This window comes from Xenopus laevis, chromosome 5S, assembly GCF_017654675.1.
Source record: "Xenopus laevis strain J_2021 chromosome 5S, Xenopus_laevis_v10.1, whole genome shotgun sequence".
Classification (NCBI taxonomy): domain Eukaryota; kingdom Metazoa; phylum Chordata; class Amphibia; order Anura; family Pipidae; genus Xenopus; species Xenopus laevis.
In genome coordinates this window covers 15,659,013-15,677,929 of record NC_054380.1, presented here as the reverse complement: position 1 = coordinate 15,677,929, position 18,917 = coordinate 15,659,013, and the positions used below count along the sequence as shown (strand labels likewise).

Sequence of the window (18,917 nt, the reverse complement as noted above, 5' to 3'; positions counted from 1 at the left end):
AAAAAACATAAAAGCTTTGCTTTCTGTACAAACCTGTTAAAATGCAGCGTCTTCCCCCTGCTATTATAGTGCAAGTGCTTTGTTTAACATCTCCCATTAATGAAGGGGCCACTTAAGATTAATCTTCTAAGCAAGAGCAGAGGGAATATTTCTGAGGTCCCCTCCACCCTATTAACCATTGTTCAAACCAGAAATATTTTCCTTGAAGAACATTAAATTTCTCCATTTACTAATTATTTTGCTGTCCTATAAAATCAGATATCAGCAAATTTAATTATTTAGGATAAAAGCATAAAATAAAGCATGAGAAGGGATCCATTGTGATTGTGCCCCCTTGAACAATATCTGATCAGTTATCATATTCGAATAGTAAAGGGTGGAAATATCAGCACACATGCTCCACATCTCAATTTTGTCCCACTACTTGGGTGGCTAAATAAGGTAAAGATACACTTGATTGATAACCTCACCAAATTAGAGTTCCCATGTTTGGGTCTGCTGTCTCAATTGTAAGGGTGGAAAATCTCATTAGATGTGCACCACATTGGTTTCTGTCCTGACCAGTCCAAATGGGCCCTCACTATGGTCGAGGAAGGGTTATATCAGTTTTGCTCACTACTTGGGCAAAGGGAAATGGGTTTTTCTTTCATGGGACTCATTACTCACATTACAGCAAGCAAAGAAGTCATTATAGGCACACTAAGCTGGGAGTCCAGGACGTCATGGTCGCAAAGAGATGCCACAGGGAATTGAACCAGGGTCTCTAGTATAGGATTCCACATCAATGTAAAAGATATTTTTTTTTGATGCCCTCAGAAAATAATTGATCTTCTTGAGCAACCATAGTCACATGGGATTGTGGGTAGAAGCAAGTCCAGATTTTTGGCTTGGGCGTCCCTACGCCTTGGGTATTAGTGGCGGCACCCTTGCAAGTGCACTTCCACCCGCACGCGCAAACACGTAGGGGTGGAACTACCGGGGGAGCAGGGGGTGCGAGTGGGCCAGGGCCCGCACCCCCTCAGGGCCCCCCGGCAGTCCACATGCCCCATATTCCCAGCCAGTTCCGGGTGTACGAAGGGGGCGGGGGGCCCGGCTGAGCATCCTGCGCCAGGGCCCGTCCCCCTCTAGTACCGTTTCTGCAAACACATGCATGTGCTGGAGCACCAGGGATTGCACGTACAGGAGTACGCATCCCCGGTTCTCTTTAGGTTGCGGCTGGGTGGCATCGGCTATTACTAAATGTTTTGTTTAATGTTCTGAAGAATAAGTCAAATATTAAAATTTAATATATTTATACATAGGACTTTTTATAATGTTGATAAATAATCATCATTATATTTAGTGAAGTAATTTTGGTTAATCCATACCAAAGGGCTCTCGTGTCTTGTCTTCACTCCCTTAACCCTTATCAGATGCATTTTTAGTGTCCCAGGCATGAAATAATAAATGGTCTGCAGTCCTTGTAGCAAGAACAACCACATGTACGGGCCAGTGTTTTCTAACAGCAGGGTATTTGCACAGTAAATCATTTTCATTATCCGAGTTGTACACGTAATCCTCTTAAGGTTTCTTTTCCCTTCACCTTCACTTTATTCTTCAAGACAAGCCCCAGCAGCTAATGAATTCTGAAATGTTTTAGCTCTCAACAGCATTTAACTAGTCAGTATAACTTAATCAATGACTTGAAAGGGGGGTTGAAAAAGCCATTTGCATCTTGAATTCATGTAACGATGGCTTTATAGTGCACCTAGCACTTAGCACCTAGTGGTAACGTAACTGTAGGCTGGAAATAGGGAGGGGAAACAGGTCCTAGTGGTACCATGTTACACGAGATGCAAACACAATGTGTAGCCCCCAGATTTTTGCCCTAAGGGCAGAGACACACGCTCAGATTCGGGAAGATTAGTTGCCCAGGAACAAATCTCCTCTTCTTCGGGCTACTAATCTCCCCAAACTGCCTTCCTGCCGGCTAGAATGCAAATCGCCAGCGGGATGGCACTTGGAGTGTTTCGTTTTCTGAAGTCGCCAAAAGTTGCCTCACGAGGAAACTTCGGGCGACTTCGGAAAGTGACTCCAAGTGCCATCCTGCCGGCGATTTACATACTAGCCGACGGGAAGGCAGGGGAAGGCAGTTCGGGGAGATTAATCGCCATAAGAAGAGGCTATTAGTCTCCGGGCGACTAAATCTCCCCAAATCTGAGCGTGTGTCTCTGCCCTAAAAATGTAGCTTTGTTAACATTACAGATCATTAACAATCAGAAAGTAAATAGCAGAGTCTTAATGAATAGAATGTGGCTGAGGTGGTTTTGGGGGATTTGGAGGGTTTCAGCTATGATACACCAGAAGGCCCTGCATGCCATCAGCCATGGGATCACAACACATCATTGTAAATAACACTTATTAAAGGGGACCCGTCACCCAAAAAAATTATTCAAAATCCTATTTTATCACATTAGTCAAGTAAAATGAATTTAAATTACAATGTTTAAATGATTTGAATCTTGTTTCCTTCAGTCTGGGAATTCATAATTATAGCAAGCAGACAGCAGCCATTTTGTGGACACTGTTTTTAAGGAAAGCCTTGAATCACCTCAGAATCTTGTTTGTGCACCAGAATGGGGGACCCGATGTCCATCCCCATGCCCTGGCTACACAATTAAATGGTAAAGAGAACAGGGGAATGTGGGGAAAGCAGTGAAATCTAGGAAGTGCTGAATGGAAAGTGAAAGTAATTGTCTGCCCCGCCTCTATGCCCATGGCATAGAGGAGGGGCAGACAATATTTGATTGACATCTGAGATTTTTAAATGAGTTTACAGCAGCTATGAATGCTTTAATAAAAAATAGAAATTGGATTTCATGTTTAATTTGAAAAGGACTTTTATTATACAGATTTTTGTGTCTGGGTGACAGGTCCACTTTAAAGGGCATTTTTAGGTTTCCAACGACTATTCAAGGATTTATTTACCATTGCCCTAGACACAAGTGCTAGTATTAAGGTGGGTAGAATTGCACCCCTTAGGGTTCGTGCACATAATATCCAGGGTAAATGATTTGAACATGCTCAGTGTTATTGACTACAGAGTTAGCTCTATACTTGATGGCTTCCATGGACCGGCCTTAAGTACAGGGATCTCCTGTACCTTATGGCCTCTGGATGACATGCAAGGTATGGGTCGTTCTAGAGGCCATCCGTGTGCTGTTCACCATCTCCCACTATGACTGTGCACTTCTTCTATAAGTGCAATTATATAAGCTCCAAGGGTTGCACCACTGGGCACATATAAAGCCCCCAAAAACCACCCACTGTCTTCTAAGGTCTATTGCAATCAAACAAAGGCTAAGGGTCTACTGCAATCAAACAATTGATTCTCTTAACAAGATTAGGGCAGAGTTTTATCTATAATTGTAAAACAAATTCCTGTAAATAAAACTATTTGACTTGATGTTCTAAGTCTGATGTCTCCTGGGGTATATGTCAGCCAATGGAGAAGCACCTGACACCAACACTACTGCTTCCCACTGAATTTGAACTAGAATCATGTGAAAGGAACCACCACTTTCAGCCTAAAAAGGAAGTATATGCCCCCTGTGCCCTAATATCCCTCGGGATTAATATATGCTTCCCAATATAATGCAAGGCATAACATCTACCAAGCTTTTTTATTTCACAGGACATAAAGCAGATTCAGGTGGGATGCCCCACAGATCAGACATCACATGATACCAAATGGCAGTTTTGTGTAGTAGGAGTTCAGCCTATGTGAATCTAAGCTTATTTCACATTTTGAAACTCTAGTTTTTTTCAGCTAAATAGATTTGAACTGTCAGTTTGGAGACCCGCTGTGCCATCGGCATGTACAGACTGTTGTGGCCAGCGTCGAGGTGGAGGAAGCAAATTGTATTATAGACTGGTAATTGAATTGAACAGGTTTACATTTGAATAGATTTACTGCAGTATGATCTCACGGCCAGTGAATGGACTTGGAATCCGTGTTTAAGGAATAATACGTTTCCAGACTCCCTGCCAGTTCAGCGCAGGTTACAATTCAGGATGGAGACGGGGAATGTGTTTCTGTGCATGAGAGAATGAGAGGAAACCTGTGTCAGGCCTTCACTCTACTGACTACAATGGAACATAATGGGCTGGTATTAGTAATGGGAAAGTATGGCTGGGCCCCAGCATGACAGTGATCCCTAGGGTAGAAAATGTTGCTTAAAATACGCTTTATTTCTTAAACCGTTTTATATTAACTATATACCGGTATAGGATCTATTATGCACAAACCTGTTATCCAGAAAGCTCTGAATTACAGAAATGCCATCTCCCATAGACTCCATTATAATAAAATAAAATTTTAAAAAATGATTTCCTTTTTGTCTGTAATAATGAAACAATATTTAAATTATTTTTAGTAGACTTAAAGAATGAGACTTAATTTATGTGCAAAGCCTTAATGGTGTAAGTTCTTTATGCTGATATTACTTTTTGTGGCAACACCTGGGCTTTTTCAGACTCTATATATAGAGGAGCCATCTCCAACCTGCAGCCTTTTGCCAGTTGGAGAGGGAGATTTTCCCAAAATTGACGCACTCCCGGACTTCTTAATGCAATTAAAAAGGAAATTTTATTGTCAATGTTTCGGTCATATTCTGGCCCTTTCTCAAGACATATGTATGTATATATAGTGGCATTGTTTAATTCAAAAGTAATATGGAAATATGGAAACACCTGTTATGGGGCCCATCACAAGCATCATCTCAAAAGAATTTAGACAGAAATAATTTTGCATGTATTAATGCCAATGATTAAAGGAGAAGGAAAGTAAGGTTTATCAGAAAGGTCCACCTAAATATACCAGTAAACCCTCAAAGTAATGCTGCTCTGAGTCAGAGAAACACACCCTCTGGCATTTATTTCCTTCTATTTCCTTCTTTGCTCCCCTTCCCCCCCCCCCCCTTCTGTGCAGTAATCTGAGCCCAGAGCTATAAGTGAGCAGGGAGAGCCTCAGGCAGGAAGTGATGTCACACCAAGCTAATATGGCAGCTGCTATCCTAAATAAACAGAGAGCTTCTAGAGCTTTTTACTCAGGTATGGCAAAACATTATACAGAATAAATATAGCATTCTAGCTAGCACTATTGCAGCCAATTTATTGGCAATAAAATGCCTCCGTAGCTTTCCTTCTCCTTTAAAGAGCAACTGCATCTGCCAAGTTTATTGAATGACACACAAGTGTAGCTGTTGATTGATGGGAACCCTGCAGCTACTGCCGCCATGAACATGGCAGTAACTTCAAGGTGAAGGGCTGGTCATAGACCCAGCAGACTTGGTTCTTAAGAATCACATTGTTTTAAGAATGAGCACCAGAAGTGACCCATCCTAATTCTGAAAATCTCAAGTGCACTTGTTTTACCACATCAATTATGGTGGGCTCAAATTCCCACATGGCCCCAATTACAGAGCAGCATCGGAAATTGATGTATATGAGCCCTATAATCTGCTGTTTACACCTTTATATGGGATGATGTGCAAACAAATGATCTGCTTCCCTCTGACCTACAACTAAGGATCCTGTAGGGTAGAACAAAGCTTCTATAAAGGGGAAATTACCATTATGATGAATGATTTTATGCATACTGTTGTATGTTTTGCTTTCTGTCAACAATTCCCATTTGATAATAAAGTCATTAGAAATTTGAGGCCCTGGTTCTTTAGCAAGTTAAGTATACATTTAAGCACTCACGTGCAATTAAAATTTTAGCATGTTCATGACAGTTGGTAGAATCGCTAATATCCGACTCCTGGATATGGAACTGCTGCTCACGCGAATGCTCATATCAATAATCCTTTACGCTTTTATTGCAGTACCGGGTATTGTTCAGGCGTTTAAAACAAGTTCATAAGTAGTTGGCAAATGAATGCGTCGTGAGTCTTTATTCTGTACATTACCAACTGTGTGTTATTCCGTTCACATCCAATGGAAGCTGATTTCCGTGAGCTTGGCACCGTTCCTCGGATGGCAGTGCCCGATACAATGCGTACGGAGCAGCTGTGGAGCATGTGCATCTCTCTAGATTGCTATCATCTAATATAAATGTATTTGTTAGGAATTAATGTGCCGTTTTCCCTCATCGCTTGGTCACTTTATGTGAAAGCAAGCTAAACTTAAGTCATATTTAACCAAAGGATATTCTTTCACAAGGCACTACCTATTACTTTTGGGCAATACACTTGCATTCTTCTATTCTTCAAATGCAGGTAGTCTACATAGTCCCCACATGAATACAGTGTTACAGGTAGCACTGTATTCATTAGGGTTACCCAGGTCTCTGCCCTCTATGAAAGCTCATTTACATGCAAGTAGTGATGGACAAATTTGCGCATTTTCACGGCAATTCCATCGCCAGCGTCAATTAAACAGACACCCATTGACTTTAATCAAATGTCGCCGGCGAATTGATGCCGGCGTCGAAATTCGTGTTTCGCCTGTTTTGCGAAATTCACAGGAAATTCACGAATTCCGTGGCAAAGCGAAACGGGGAAAAATTCACCCATCACTACATGCAAGGCATCAAAAAAAGTGCTAAAACGAATGCCTGGCACCCATACTTTGCACTTTAACTTAGTAAATAATATGGGGGCTAGTGCTCAACATGTGCTTGGACCACCTGAATCTCACTAGTCACACATATCCATATGGAGCTGCTACTAGACAGGAAGTTATTTAGAAGCATACTGAAGCATACAGGGTACCCATGTACACGCCCGAGGGCTCATTTACTAACATAAGAATTAAATTGCACAAGGGCAGTTGGCAAAAACAATACAATTTGGGCAATCTAATTCAAACATTGAAAGGAAACATCTGTGGTTGCTATAGGTAACCATACTGGTGCAATTTAGCACCTACAATTGTAAATCAACCCCCTGTTGCAAATTGTACTCCACTCACAGCAGCCCACCATTCGTTGCATTTTTTGAATGCGACTGTACAACTGGTTGCTAGGGGAAACCAACCAGCTTTGTGAGCTATCCCCTGAGAGCAGTAATGGGCAAATCTGTGCGAAATGCATTCAAGTCAATGGACGTCAAAATAATTTTGACGCGAGCGCCAATTTTTATACGCGCAACTGCTAGGGAAAACCAACCAGCTTTGTGAGCTATCCCCTGAGAGCAGTGATGGACGAATCTGTGCGAAATGCATTAAAGTCAATGGGCGTCCAAATAATTTTGACGCGCAGCAATTTTTACGCGGCGGATTTTTCATCAGCTAATTGTTGCCGCAGTTGTGAATTCATTTGCTTGCGGCAAAGTTGTGTCTGGCGAATTAATTCAGCCATCCCTACCTGAGAGTTTAACACGCCTGTTTAATTTCTCCAGGTCGTGTAACTAGTAGAAATCTAAATCTACTGGAATTGCTGAGTATATGGACTTGCTTACTTGGGAGGTTAAGTTTCTTTAGACTTATATCACTAATAGATACCCCTGTTTGATACCTTTTTTATTATAACCAGCTTATTAAACTGAAAGACCCCAGATATCCCAAAGCCAATCTTCCTTTCTAGACCTCTTAACTTTCCCTCAGATCTTCGTGCATCTCCCTGACCTCTCTATTAACTGCACATAATCCTCTGTCTGTCACCCACAATCTGTCTCTGTCAGTCTCCTTCCCAGATCCTTTTCATTGTCTGTCTCACCATGTATTGAGTTTTCCTCCCTCCTTAACCAAGCCACTCTTTTTTCCAGTTGCTCAGCGGAGACTTAGCCCAATTACTAAACACCTGTTTATGGGACGGGACTCCCCTCCCACCAACGGGGCAAGCAAAATGAAATAACCTTCTGTGCTACCGAGAAATGGCCAGCTCTCTAAGGGAACAAATATGCCAATGTAAAAGGGTATAACTGCAAATAAATATATATAAGTATGTGTTTGAATGTGCAGCTTTTCAAGAGTAACAAGGGCAAATTAAGCTTTTTCCTTCTTTGTTTTTTTCAAGAGATGGAATGTTTGATTCTGAGATAATATACTGTCTTTTTTTCATGTCCCTACTCTTCCTAGCAACCAGACAGCTGAAGATGTATAGGAGAGGGTCTGAATACTGCTCAATGAAAAGTAATACAAAATAATAATAAGGCTTTAAAAAACAGCCTTGGTTTCACTGATTTCAGAAACCAGATAAGATGTCCCCATACCAGCTGAATCCTACTGTTCAGATGGATAGTTGGGATGCACGGAGAGTATGGGAGAGATTTGGCTCCAGTCAGTTTCTGATATATAATGAGCTTTTGCATGTACTGATGGGGTTATTGATTAATTAGTTTTTCTGTACTGTGGGAACAAAGTCTAGATATTGGTCATCCACATTGGTCAGGAAAGGATACCAGATAAGGTTGGTCATATTGGTCGTGACCAACCATCCATACACGTCACCATGTTTACCCTGATTAAGTTTGTATCCTCGTTCCAGTGTAATATACCCCATGCAATACAGTTGCAAACCCCCAAAAAAGTGAACAGATAATTTTTGTACTGTACCTTCTTTCAGCATCCCGACTTTCAAACACTTCATGAACCGGCAGGCTTGACACGACTTGCGTCTGCGCTTTGTTATTTCACATTCGTTCGTTGCAGGGCAGCTGTATTCTATGTTACCTGCAGTACAATTAAAAATGGTTAGCATGCAGCCAATAAGAATTGAGATGAACGGGGAGCGGAGAGGTCATGAAATAAGTTCCATTGGAATGCCCATCCTTGGTTACAGGTTCTTGTGGGAATCTTTACTCGTGTCCCAAACCAACATTTCATTAGATTAGTGTTTTGAAGAATACTGTGTAGAAATTGAACAGCACCATCAATGCTTGAGTAGTTTAAAAAGCCTTTATTTGTGCTTTTGTGGGCATCACCGCAACGTTTCAGGCCATGCGGCCTTTTATCAATCAGGCCGCATGGCCTGAAACGTTGCGGTGATGCCCACAAAAGCACAAATAAAGGCTTTTTAAACTACTCAAGCATTGATGGTGCTGTTCAATTTCTACACAGTATTGTTTGCCAATGGGAAGTGGCCATTGCAGAACGTGCACCATCCTTAAAGAATATCGAGAATCCGTGTGCTGACTACTCTTTCTATATAGTGTTTTGAAGAACACAATATTAGAGTCTAAACTTCATTCCACCTATGAACCCCCATTGGGGTTTTGTTATATTGTCTCAATGAATTTGGACCCCTATGAGGTATGTGGCGTATTTAGGAAGAGTAAAGAATATGGCGTTCATTTATACATTTATCTTAAATACCAAATAATATAAGCTGTAGAAGAATATAATATGATCTGAAGAAGAAACATAGAAAAGCTTTTGAAACACTATAGGCCTCATTGGCCAGTGATGACACCACTTATTCCCTGCTCCTTTCTTTGGGATTTAAACCCCCCCCCCATTTAAATAGCTAGAGTATCTTTCCATAGCTCATAGCATCTGGCGAGGATGCTGTCCTCTTTGGATTAAGCATTGAAAGAGCTTGAAGGAGGGAGGCAGGGGGTCAATCTGTTTGCCCAGACATCTTGTAGGAAACCAGTATCCGCTCAGTGACTGATTTGCATGTTTCCTTCTTAGCATCATTCCCAAGTTAATGGTTGAAAGTTACAAGTTTAAAGGTTAATAAACCAATGACCATGATTTATTATCATATACTGTACATGTGTGTCCTGTTATTTGAGAATAGGGTGTGGGTGAGTAATAGCATAGCCTACTTACAATTGCAAGGGAAAGTATATTTTGCATAAGCGATGCGTCTCATCTTGCTTCTGGACTATCTTTACTTTTCCAACCCTCCAGTGATTAAGTGCATTAGTATCTTAATGAAAATGCATTCTGTTTATTACTCTCTTGGGAAGGGGAGGTCAGTACACCAAATGCATAAATTGTCATGGGAGACAGCCAGGGCAGAATTGTAATTTTACATGCTCCTTGTTTACAGCACTCGGGGAGCATCTGATCCGAGCCCCCCAGAAACATGTGCACCTTCTAGTAATTAGCATAGAGCCTGCTCTGGACCACGGCATTGATGGAATATTTCAGAGTTAATCACACTTTGTAAACACTGATTTATATTGACTGCCTTTCTCCGGACTGATGTCTCCTCATTAAATATCACATTAGAGGTTTGCAGGACTGCATAAAGAGTCGAAACACTCACCCAGCGTTAATGCAACAGCGGGGGAAAATGAGATGCGTATATGCTGAGAGGGTGTTAAGTGGCTATGATATGGAAACTTGTCAGCATTAAATAATTAAGGATAACAATGTCACAACTGAATAATTAAGGATATTCCAGTGTCTGTAGGTATGTGTGAGTGTTTATTACTTATTAAATAAAAGCATATAGACACATGAGCGAGGGGGAGGTTGCATCTAAATAGGCTTTGTTGTTATTGGTGCCATTGCTATTCTTCTGATTTTCTATATTATATTAGTATTATTAGTTAGTGGTTCAATATGGTATTGTCAATCTTTTGGTGGTGGCTGGGTCCCAAACCTATTGTGTAGGCTTCGGGGGTGATATAAATAGTGGAGGAAATATAGAGAAGGTTGGCAGAAGATCCACTGCACCATATATGGTCACCCTGCACATTTCCATGAAGAAGTGAGGTCCTCTTTCACCTCCACCGAGTCACCTCCACCTCAACTATTTTTTTCCACTTAGTAACCTCCACCTCGACTATTTTTCTCCACTTAGTTACCTCTACCTTGCATATTTTTCTCCATTGAGTTACCTCCACCTCAACTATTTTTCTTCACTGAGTAACCTCCTCCTCAACTGTTTTTCTCCACTGAGTTACCTCCACCTCAAATATTTCTCTCCACTGAGTTACCTCCACCTCAATTATTTTTCTGTCCATGCCTCATTACTTTAATTCAACCCCAACAGTCATCAGTGAGGAACCCAGGAGCAGTGATTATAGTGATCAAATGACTATATCACATGTAAAGCAGTTATATACTTGAGAACTCAATGATTATTGGGTGGCAACCATTAATGACTTCCCCTCCTTTTCTAATTGTTATACCCGTGGGTCCCTAACAGATGGATGACCATTCAGTTTATCTTTCTGAGTTAATAACTGTATTTTCATACTGAGATACTTTCTCCAATTATTCTGCCCTTCCTATATAAGTTGTCCATTAACATTTTACCAAAATATTGTGATTGTGATGTTCTGATTCCAGCCCTGTCTACTAGAGCAGCAGTCACCTACACCGAAAGGCAATTACAATAGGTGCTCTCACATCCCAATGATATTGTCTAAAAAGATTGAAGCTGCCCCACTAAATAAATCATTGAACATTTGGGAAACAGAATTGACACCTCAATCCCATCTCAATTACTCTAATAAGTCCGACCTGATAGCTGAATTAATAGAACCCCCCCCAAAGGTCAAAACCTCACAGAGTAGCCAAGACATTTTTATAAAAGATGTGGTTGGTAATGGTTGGTTAAAAGCCCTAGAAATGTATTTTTAGTCTAAAGTTTATTTCAGGGTGCATTCCAGAAAATCTATCTCAATACTATTAAATAGAGATTTAGACATTTATTTTTAATTCATGTATAATTACTAATTACTACTAAATATACTGATTTAAGATAAAGAAAGATTACTATGGGCTATTACTATAATGCAAGGTTAGGTAATGAGGCGGCACAAATGCAGTTAAAAAATGGGTTGTAGATACAGAATTTGGTGGAAAGAGGTTAATAGGAAAACTGGAGGCCGACATATGGGGGGGGGGATTGCTGAGAACTGGGAATAAGAACAAGGTTCTGGCCAAGGGAGACAGATTGAGTGCAGCAATAGACAGATGTACTGAGCCCCAGCATTGAACAACTGTCAAGAATTTTAGGGGTTGTCTTAGTCTGGTAACACCTTTACCAACACAAACCATCCCAAAATGACAGGCAAACCTTGCCTATTCCAGGGATGCCCAACCTTCTTGCCATAAGCTCTTGCTGACCTTTGTAGCCAACACTCTAAACATTGCTCCAGGAATAAAGTAGTACAGTTGTTTCTGACCTACACAATGTTGATTTGTAAAAATGGGCAGTCAACTTTGGCCTTTATGAAGGCACATAAAAGTTGAATGGAGACTATGAGGACAATGAAGATATAAGTAAAAAAAAGGAGGGTATTGGCTATGTAATATTAAATGCTGGTGGAGGTAACATGCACAGGGCTTGTCTGTCAATGTAGTAAAAAAGGTCATTTTGATTTTCATTGAGAGACACTTGACTATGCAAAGGCATGTATATATTCTAAGTCTGAATGCTAATATAGTCATATTTTGAGTGCAAAAATCAAGAGCCGCTCAAGTGAAAGATAAATGCCTTTTTGTTGTGCCACACTTGTTCCGCAATAGCCTCCCTCTGTCTCTTAGATAAAAAAAAATACTACCTTCTTTGCAATTGTTTTTAAGTAAGGCAATGGGGGGAATAGTTGATGAATATATGAATTAATAATCAAAGTGTGAGTGATTTCTTTCCACTGAATCAGTAGTTTATTAAGAATTTCATCATGAAATGAAGAGCAATTGTGTGGGAAGGAAGGATAATTCATTCCAACGCCATATATCAGCCTGTTTTTAAATTAACGTGTTTGTAACCCCTTCGGCTACAGCAGGAGGGTGGATGAGCCAACATCGAGAGAGGTTAATGAACACATGCGAAGGAAGCATGGCACGGGCCCACAATGCACTTCACCGCTGCCAAGAGTACAGTGGTTAAGAGGAAAACACGATTAATGATGTATATTATACATGCAGCTGAGTGAGATGTTATATAGGAGGATTTAATACATGCACAGGATATTCTATTTGTCAAGCAGGTCATATCGCTCTGTACTTAAAAACAAGATTGTGAGCCTACACTTCATTTTTCAAGAATACATTATAGATAGCATCAGCAGCACAAAGAAAGTTAAAGAGAGATGGCTTCAAATGTGGGTGCATGCTCGCATAGGAGCAAAGGCAACATTTTATTACAGATGGCGCAACGTTTAGGGGCCGATTCACTAAATTCGAGTGAAGGATTTGAAGTAAAAAAACTTCGAATTTCGAAGGTTTTTTTGGGCTACTTCGACCATCGAATGGGCTACTTCGACCTTCGACTACGACTTCAAATCGAAGGATTCGTAGTAAAAATCGTTCGACTATTCGACCATTCGATAGTCGAAGTACTGTCTCTTTAAAAAAAACTTCGACCCCCTAGTTCGGCAGATAAAAGCTACCGAAGTCAATGTTAGCCTATGGGGAAGGTCCCCATAGGTTTGGCTAACTTTTTTTGATCGAAGGATATTCCTTCGATCATTGGATTAAAATCCTTCGAATCGTTCGATTCGAAGGATTTTATCGTTCGATCGAAGGAATTATCCTTCGATCGAATTTTCTGCGCTAAATCCTTCGACTTCGATATTCGAAGTCGAAGGATTTCAATTCCTAGTCGAATATCGAGGGTTAATTAACCCTCGATATTCTACCCATAGTGAATCAGCCCCTTAGTGGCATCTTTGTAGCTTCAAACAATGGGGTAAATTTATCAAAGAGTGAAGTTCCGCAGCTCTCAATTCATTTCTATGGGATTTTGAAAGGCGTATTTATCAATGGGTGAAAGTGAAAGTTCACCCTTTGATAAATACGCCTATAAAAATCCCATAGAAATGAATGGAGAGTGGCGGAATTTCACTCTAGTGGCGGAACTTCACTATTAACTTCACTCTTTGATAAATATACCCCTATATATTTTTAGTCTGATTTTCCAATTCACCCTCAGTATTTCTAGGACTGAAGAGGTGATGTAAAATCATTGGGGGCACAGATCAAAGGCAAAGTTAAAGACGCTTTTTACTAATAATTATGGAATCTGAACGGTTGGAGTGATGCAAAGGAGACTGCATAGCTTGATTTGTTTTGTAGTCAGATTTATGTATCAAAAATAGAGCATGATTCAGACTCAAAAATTTGTCATCTGGATTCAACAAGACTCAGGTGTGAGACCTTCTGTATCTGTTTGACTCATCATATGTCAATACGACTGGAATCAAACCACTGCCTGAATCGGCATAAAGTCTTCTGTATAAAATGTAATATCTTTGGACTCTGCAGTGTATTAGGTGAGAAATACATAATCAGTGTCATCTTCAAACTGAGCCTTTGATGCAAAGAATGGGAAAAAATGTCAGCTCCCATGCCTATTAAAAAATAGCTGATATTCTCTGTCAAACACAAAGAGGTAGCACTCCGTTTAAAAAAGCTGTACTTTATTGCAACAGGCTGCTAAACGACAAAGCCTGATGCGCTTGTTGTTGTTGGCTTTGTTGTTTAGCAGCCTGTTGCAATAAAGTACAGCTTTTGTAACTGAGAACTTTGTGTTTGAAAAAAATTTGAGCAATTTTATAATAGGCATGGGAGCTGACATTTTTTTCCATTCAAAGAATTGAAGAAGGCTGGGACTGGCTGTGCACCCGGTTGGCCTGCGTTATGGTATTAGCAGGAGCTGTGAGCTGGTATGCCAGATGGAGGGTGGGTGTGGAGCAGCTTTTTTTCACTAACTAAAATAGCTCATATTTTTTATTAATGGTTAATGTTTTTAAAAATTAATGGTCAGCACAACTTTCCCTTGTTTGTTATAGTTATACAGGAGCAGTGACCAGCTCCATGTTGTAGCTCCCACCCTTCCCAGCTATAGTCAGGTGATCCCACTGAAGAAAAACTGATTTATAAACATGTATCTAGATCTCCCTATATACAGTATCATGGCCTGTCCCATAGGTTTATGGAGTACAAAACCTTTTATACAATTAGTTGGCTGCCAATATAATTTTCTCAGTTGCTCCCTAATAGAATCTTGCAGTTAGATGGCTGACAGAACAACGGGGTCTATGCAAAACTTCTGCTTGAAGTGCTAACACTTCATTTGTACTTTCCTTTCACTGCCTCAATTGACTTTCACAACCAACTGTGAAAGAGCTGAATTATAGAATTATAATATACATACAGGTAAACATATAGGGGCAGATTTATCAAGGGTGAATTCGAGGGAATTTTCGAAGTAAAAAAAAAAAATCGAAATTCGAAGCAATTTTTTGGATACTTCGACCATCGAATAGGATACTACAACTTCGAATTCGATTCAAAGTAAAATAGTTTGAATATTTGACCATTCGATAATCGAAGTACTGTGTCTTTAAAAATACTTCGCCAAATTAAACCTGCCAAAGTGCTATGTTAGCCTATGGGACCTTCTAGAGTAGTTTTCTAGAGAAGTTTTTTAAAGTCGAAGAAAAATCGTTCGATCGATCGCTGAAATCCTTCGAATCATTTGATGCATTTAGGATTTAATCGATTTTACTTCGACCGCAAATGGGCAAATTCGATGAAAAAAAAACTTTGACTTCGATATTCACTTAGATGGTCGAATTTCGAAGTATTTTCAACTTCAAAATTCGACCCTTGATAAATCTGCCCCATAATGTAGCAATTAGGGGGTGATTTATCAACATTTTAATACATTTTTTTTTGCACAAAAACTCCCAAATTCAAATTATATTTTCAAAAACTTGAATGTTTGGTATTTATAAAAAAAATCTCAAAAAACTCAAAAAAACATTGGTATCTATTGCGAGTTTACATAGGAGCCAGTGGCAAAATTCAAGCCATTTTCTAAATTCGAGACTTTCAAATGTTTTGAGCTTTTGAACTCACATATTTGAGGTATTCAAGTTTTATTTCCATAATTAAATGCAACTGAGTTTTTTATAATCTGAATTTTTTTATAAATAAGTAAACCTTAGAGTTTTTCAAATCATGAGTTTATTCGAAGTAGAAAAAACTCACAAATTCGATTTTAGATACATAAGGGCATTAAACTTGATGACATTCCATTGTGTGTATTCTGCAGTTCCGCACAAATTGCTTCCCTTGTTAATGGAAATGCTCATCGTACAAGTACTAATACTATGAAGGTAAGACACCTCTGCGCATGGTATATATTCTAATTGAAGATCACTTTTCGTATTACTCTTTGTGTGCCTTTGAGACTGAAAATGTATGACCCTAGGGGGCAGATTCATTAAGGGTCGAATTTCGAAGTTAAAAATACTTCGAAAATTCGACCCTCGAATTGAAATCCTTCGACTTCGAATATCGAAGTCGAAGGATTTAGCGCTAATCCTGCGATCGATCGATCTAAGGATTTTTCTAACGATTAAATCCTTCGAATCGAACGATTCGAACGATTTTAATCCAACGATCGAAGGAAAATCCTTCGATCAAAAAAAGGTTAGCAAACCTATGGGGACCTTCCCCATAGGCTAACATTGACTTCGGTAGGTTTTATCTGCCGAAGTAGGGGGTCAAAGTTTTTTTTAAAGGGAAAGTACTTTGACTATCGAATGGACGAATAGTCGAACGATTTTTACTTCGATTCGTTCGATTTCGTTCGAATTCGAACGAATTTAACCAATTCGATGGTCGAAGTACCCAAAAAATACTTCGAAATTCGAATTTTTTTCATTCGAATCCTTCACTCGAAGTTAGTGAATCTGCCCCTAACTGTTTGATCAATAAACAAACAAACAAACAAATAAATAAATAGATAAATAAATTAAACCCCAGGGGAAGGAATAAAGGTTTACCCTTCTTAGAACTTGGGAAGTTTTTGAGGTTGTTTGAATTAAACCCCCAGTATGATCATTTGGTTATCTGGAAAGATTGAAAGTCCGAGAAATGAAAGTCTTATTTATATCAAGGTGTGGCTTGCTTTGCTTTTATGAACTAGTCTTACTTGTCAAGGCCTCCAGACTGTAGCAGTGAAGACAAATCAGTTCCTACAGTATCTCTTTCAGAAGATCATCATTTTTTTATATGTATGAATAAGATATGTAGAATATGCTACTTTACTCAACAACACATAAGTTATACAGGTATGGGAGCTGTTATCCAGACTGCTCGGGACCTGGGGCTTTCCAGATAATGGATCTTTCCGTAAGTTGGATCTTCATACCTTAAGTCTACTAGAAAATCATGTAAATATTAGTGATGGACGAATTAGGGGCCGGCGTCTAATTTTTTTTTTTTACGCCGCCGATCTTTCGCATCCGTTTCTCGAATTTATTTCGCCAGAGGCGAATCGCTGGAATTCGCTGTGAATTCGCCCCTGGCGAATAAATTTGCCCATCACTAGTAAATATTAAAAAAATTCAATAGGCTGGGGATGTCTCCAATAAGGATTAATTATATCTTAGTTTGGATCAAGTACAAGCTACTGTTTTATTATTACAGAGAAAAAAGAAATTGTTTTTAAAAATTTGGATTATTTGGATAAAATGGAGTCTCTTTCTGGATAACGAGTTTCTGGATAATGGAATGGATCCCATACCCGTATAGTTAATAACATATAATTTCTTTATGCCCAGGAGCGATTTCTATTGCTGAATTATGTTAGACAATCTTATTTATCCCCTTCTGGTTCTAACCATTAGTTACATTGTTCTTGGAAGGACAACCTGAGACTATTCGGTCATTGCAAGACACCACAAGCGCAGGGAAAACAGTTAGATAAGAATAAGATTAGAATGAAAAATGTTATCGGAGTGGCTGAAAGCCACATTATATTTGGTTTTCCCTTGTGGTGCGTGTGTGCTATAGAATTTCAACAGGTATGAGCAAACACATCCACAAGGCACAACCAATTTGAAACGATCTATCTCGGTCTTAAAACAACCTTATCTTAAAGTAAATATGGTAATCGGAATATTTAATTCCATAACGGCCGTGCATGTTTTCCCATTTCTACTGATTCCACTGGAATGGTTTATATGTAAACAGAGATATAAATGACTCCGCTAGCTCACTGAAGTGCATCATGAAAAATTATGACAGTAGTTAACCCTTGTTGCCTGAAAACATTTTATGCCACGAATAGGGTTTCCACCTTTCAATAAAATTTGCACCGGCCGGTGCTGGGGGCGGTAAAAAGAGGCGGGATGTGACGTCAAAGGGGGCCGGGAGTGATTGCAAATGGGGCGGAGTCACGGCGTGCAATTGGATGTGACGTCAAAGGGGCGGGGCAAGACGTCAAAGGGGGCGGCGTGCAACTGCCCATGCGCCGAAGAAAAGGTCGATTTTCTGCAGATTGGGGCAGGCCAAGGGCTTTAGTTAGGGATATTACAAATTTACCGGCAGCTACATATTTAATTAATTTTTAATATTTTTTTAATTTTTAATACCGGCCCCAGCCTTGGCAGGTGTTTTACCGGCTAGGCCAGTAAAATACCGGCCAGGTGGCAACCCTAGCAACGAAGCTGTGATTCTAGGAATTAGAGGCCAATTTGAAAATTGCCATCGTGAACTTCTAACTAATGCTATTCGTTGTAAGGCAGAATGATGATAGAACGGGTTTAACTTGTGAAGAATTTTTAGTAGCAAGAAGATAAGCAGTTTAACTGTTGTAGATACCTGGGATCCCTATAAGCTTACTATATCATAATAGGCAACATAAAGCATGCTTAGGAGGTATTAAGTGTACATATGGTAGGAAGTCAAAAGCTTGATCACAAAGTCTATAAATGGCATATAGGGCAGCCTGGACCCTTCTTGATATCTCAGGACACACTTGTGGCATTCTAAACTAGATTATCCACAGAGGCCTTTTTATCAGGGTTTTTTTTGTTTTTTTTAAAAGTATTCAAAATTTTAGAAAACATTAATGTTTGCTTATTTATTTAAAGAATTGAATCTAAAAAACTTGATTGAATAAAACCATAAGATAAACTTTTATATTCAAGCTTTTTTTTTTAGCTTAAAAGATATCGAACATTCAAGTTTTTGAAACCAGAATCAGAATAATATTATTATACCAATATATA

The 18,917-nt window shown here is 39.5% G+C and overlaps 1 protein-coding gene across 5 annotated transcripts in view; it reads right to left on the bottom strand.

The window, feature by feature from the left end:
- Positions 1-18,917, bottom strand: part of esrrg.S (estrogen related receptor gamma S homeolog) — a 156,863-nt gene that overhangs the window by 83,471 nt on the left and 54,475 nt on the right. For all 5 annotated transcript variants that reach the window (XM_018264983.2, XM_018264986.2, XM_018264984.2 and 2 more), the window contains one exon: positions 8,539-8,655. In XM_018264983.2, the coding sequence (XP_018120472.1) occupies positions 8,539-8,655 (117 nt within the window). The remainder of the gene's footprint in view (positions 1-8,538; positions 8,656-18,917) is intronic.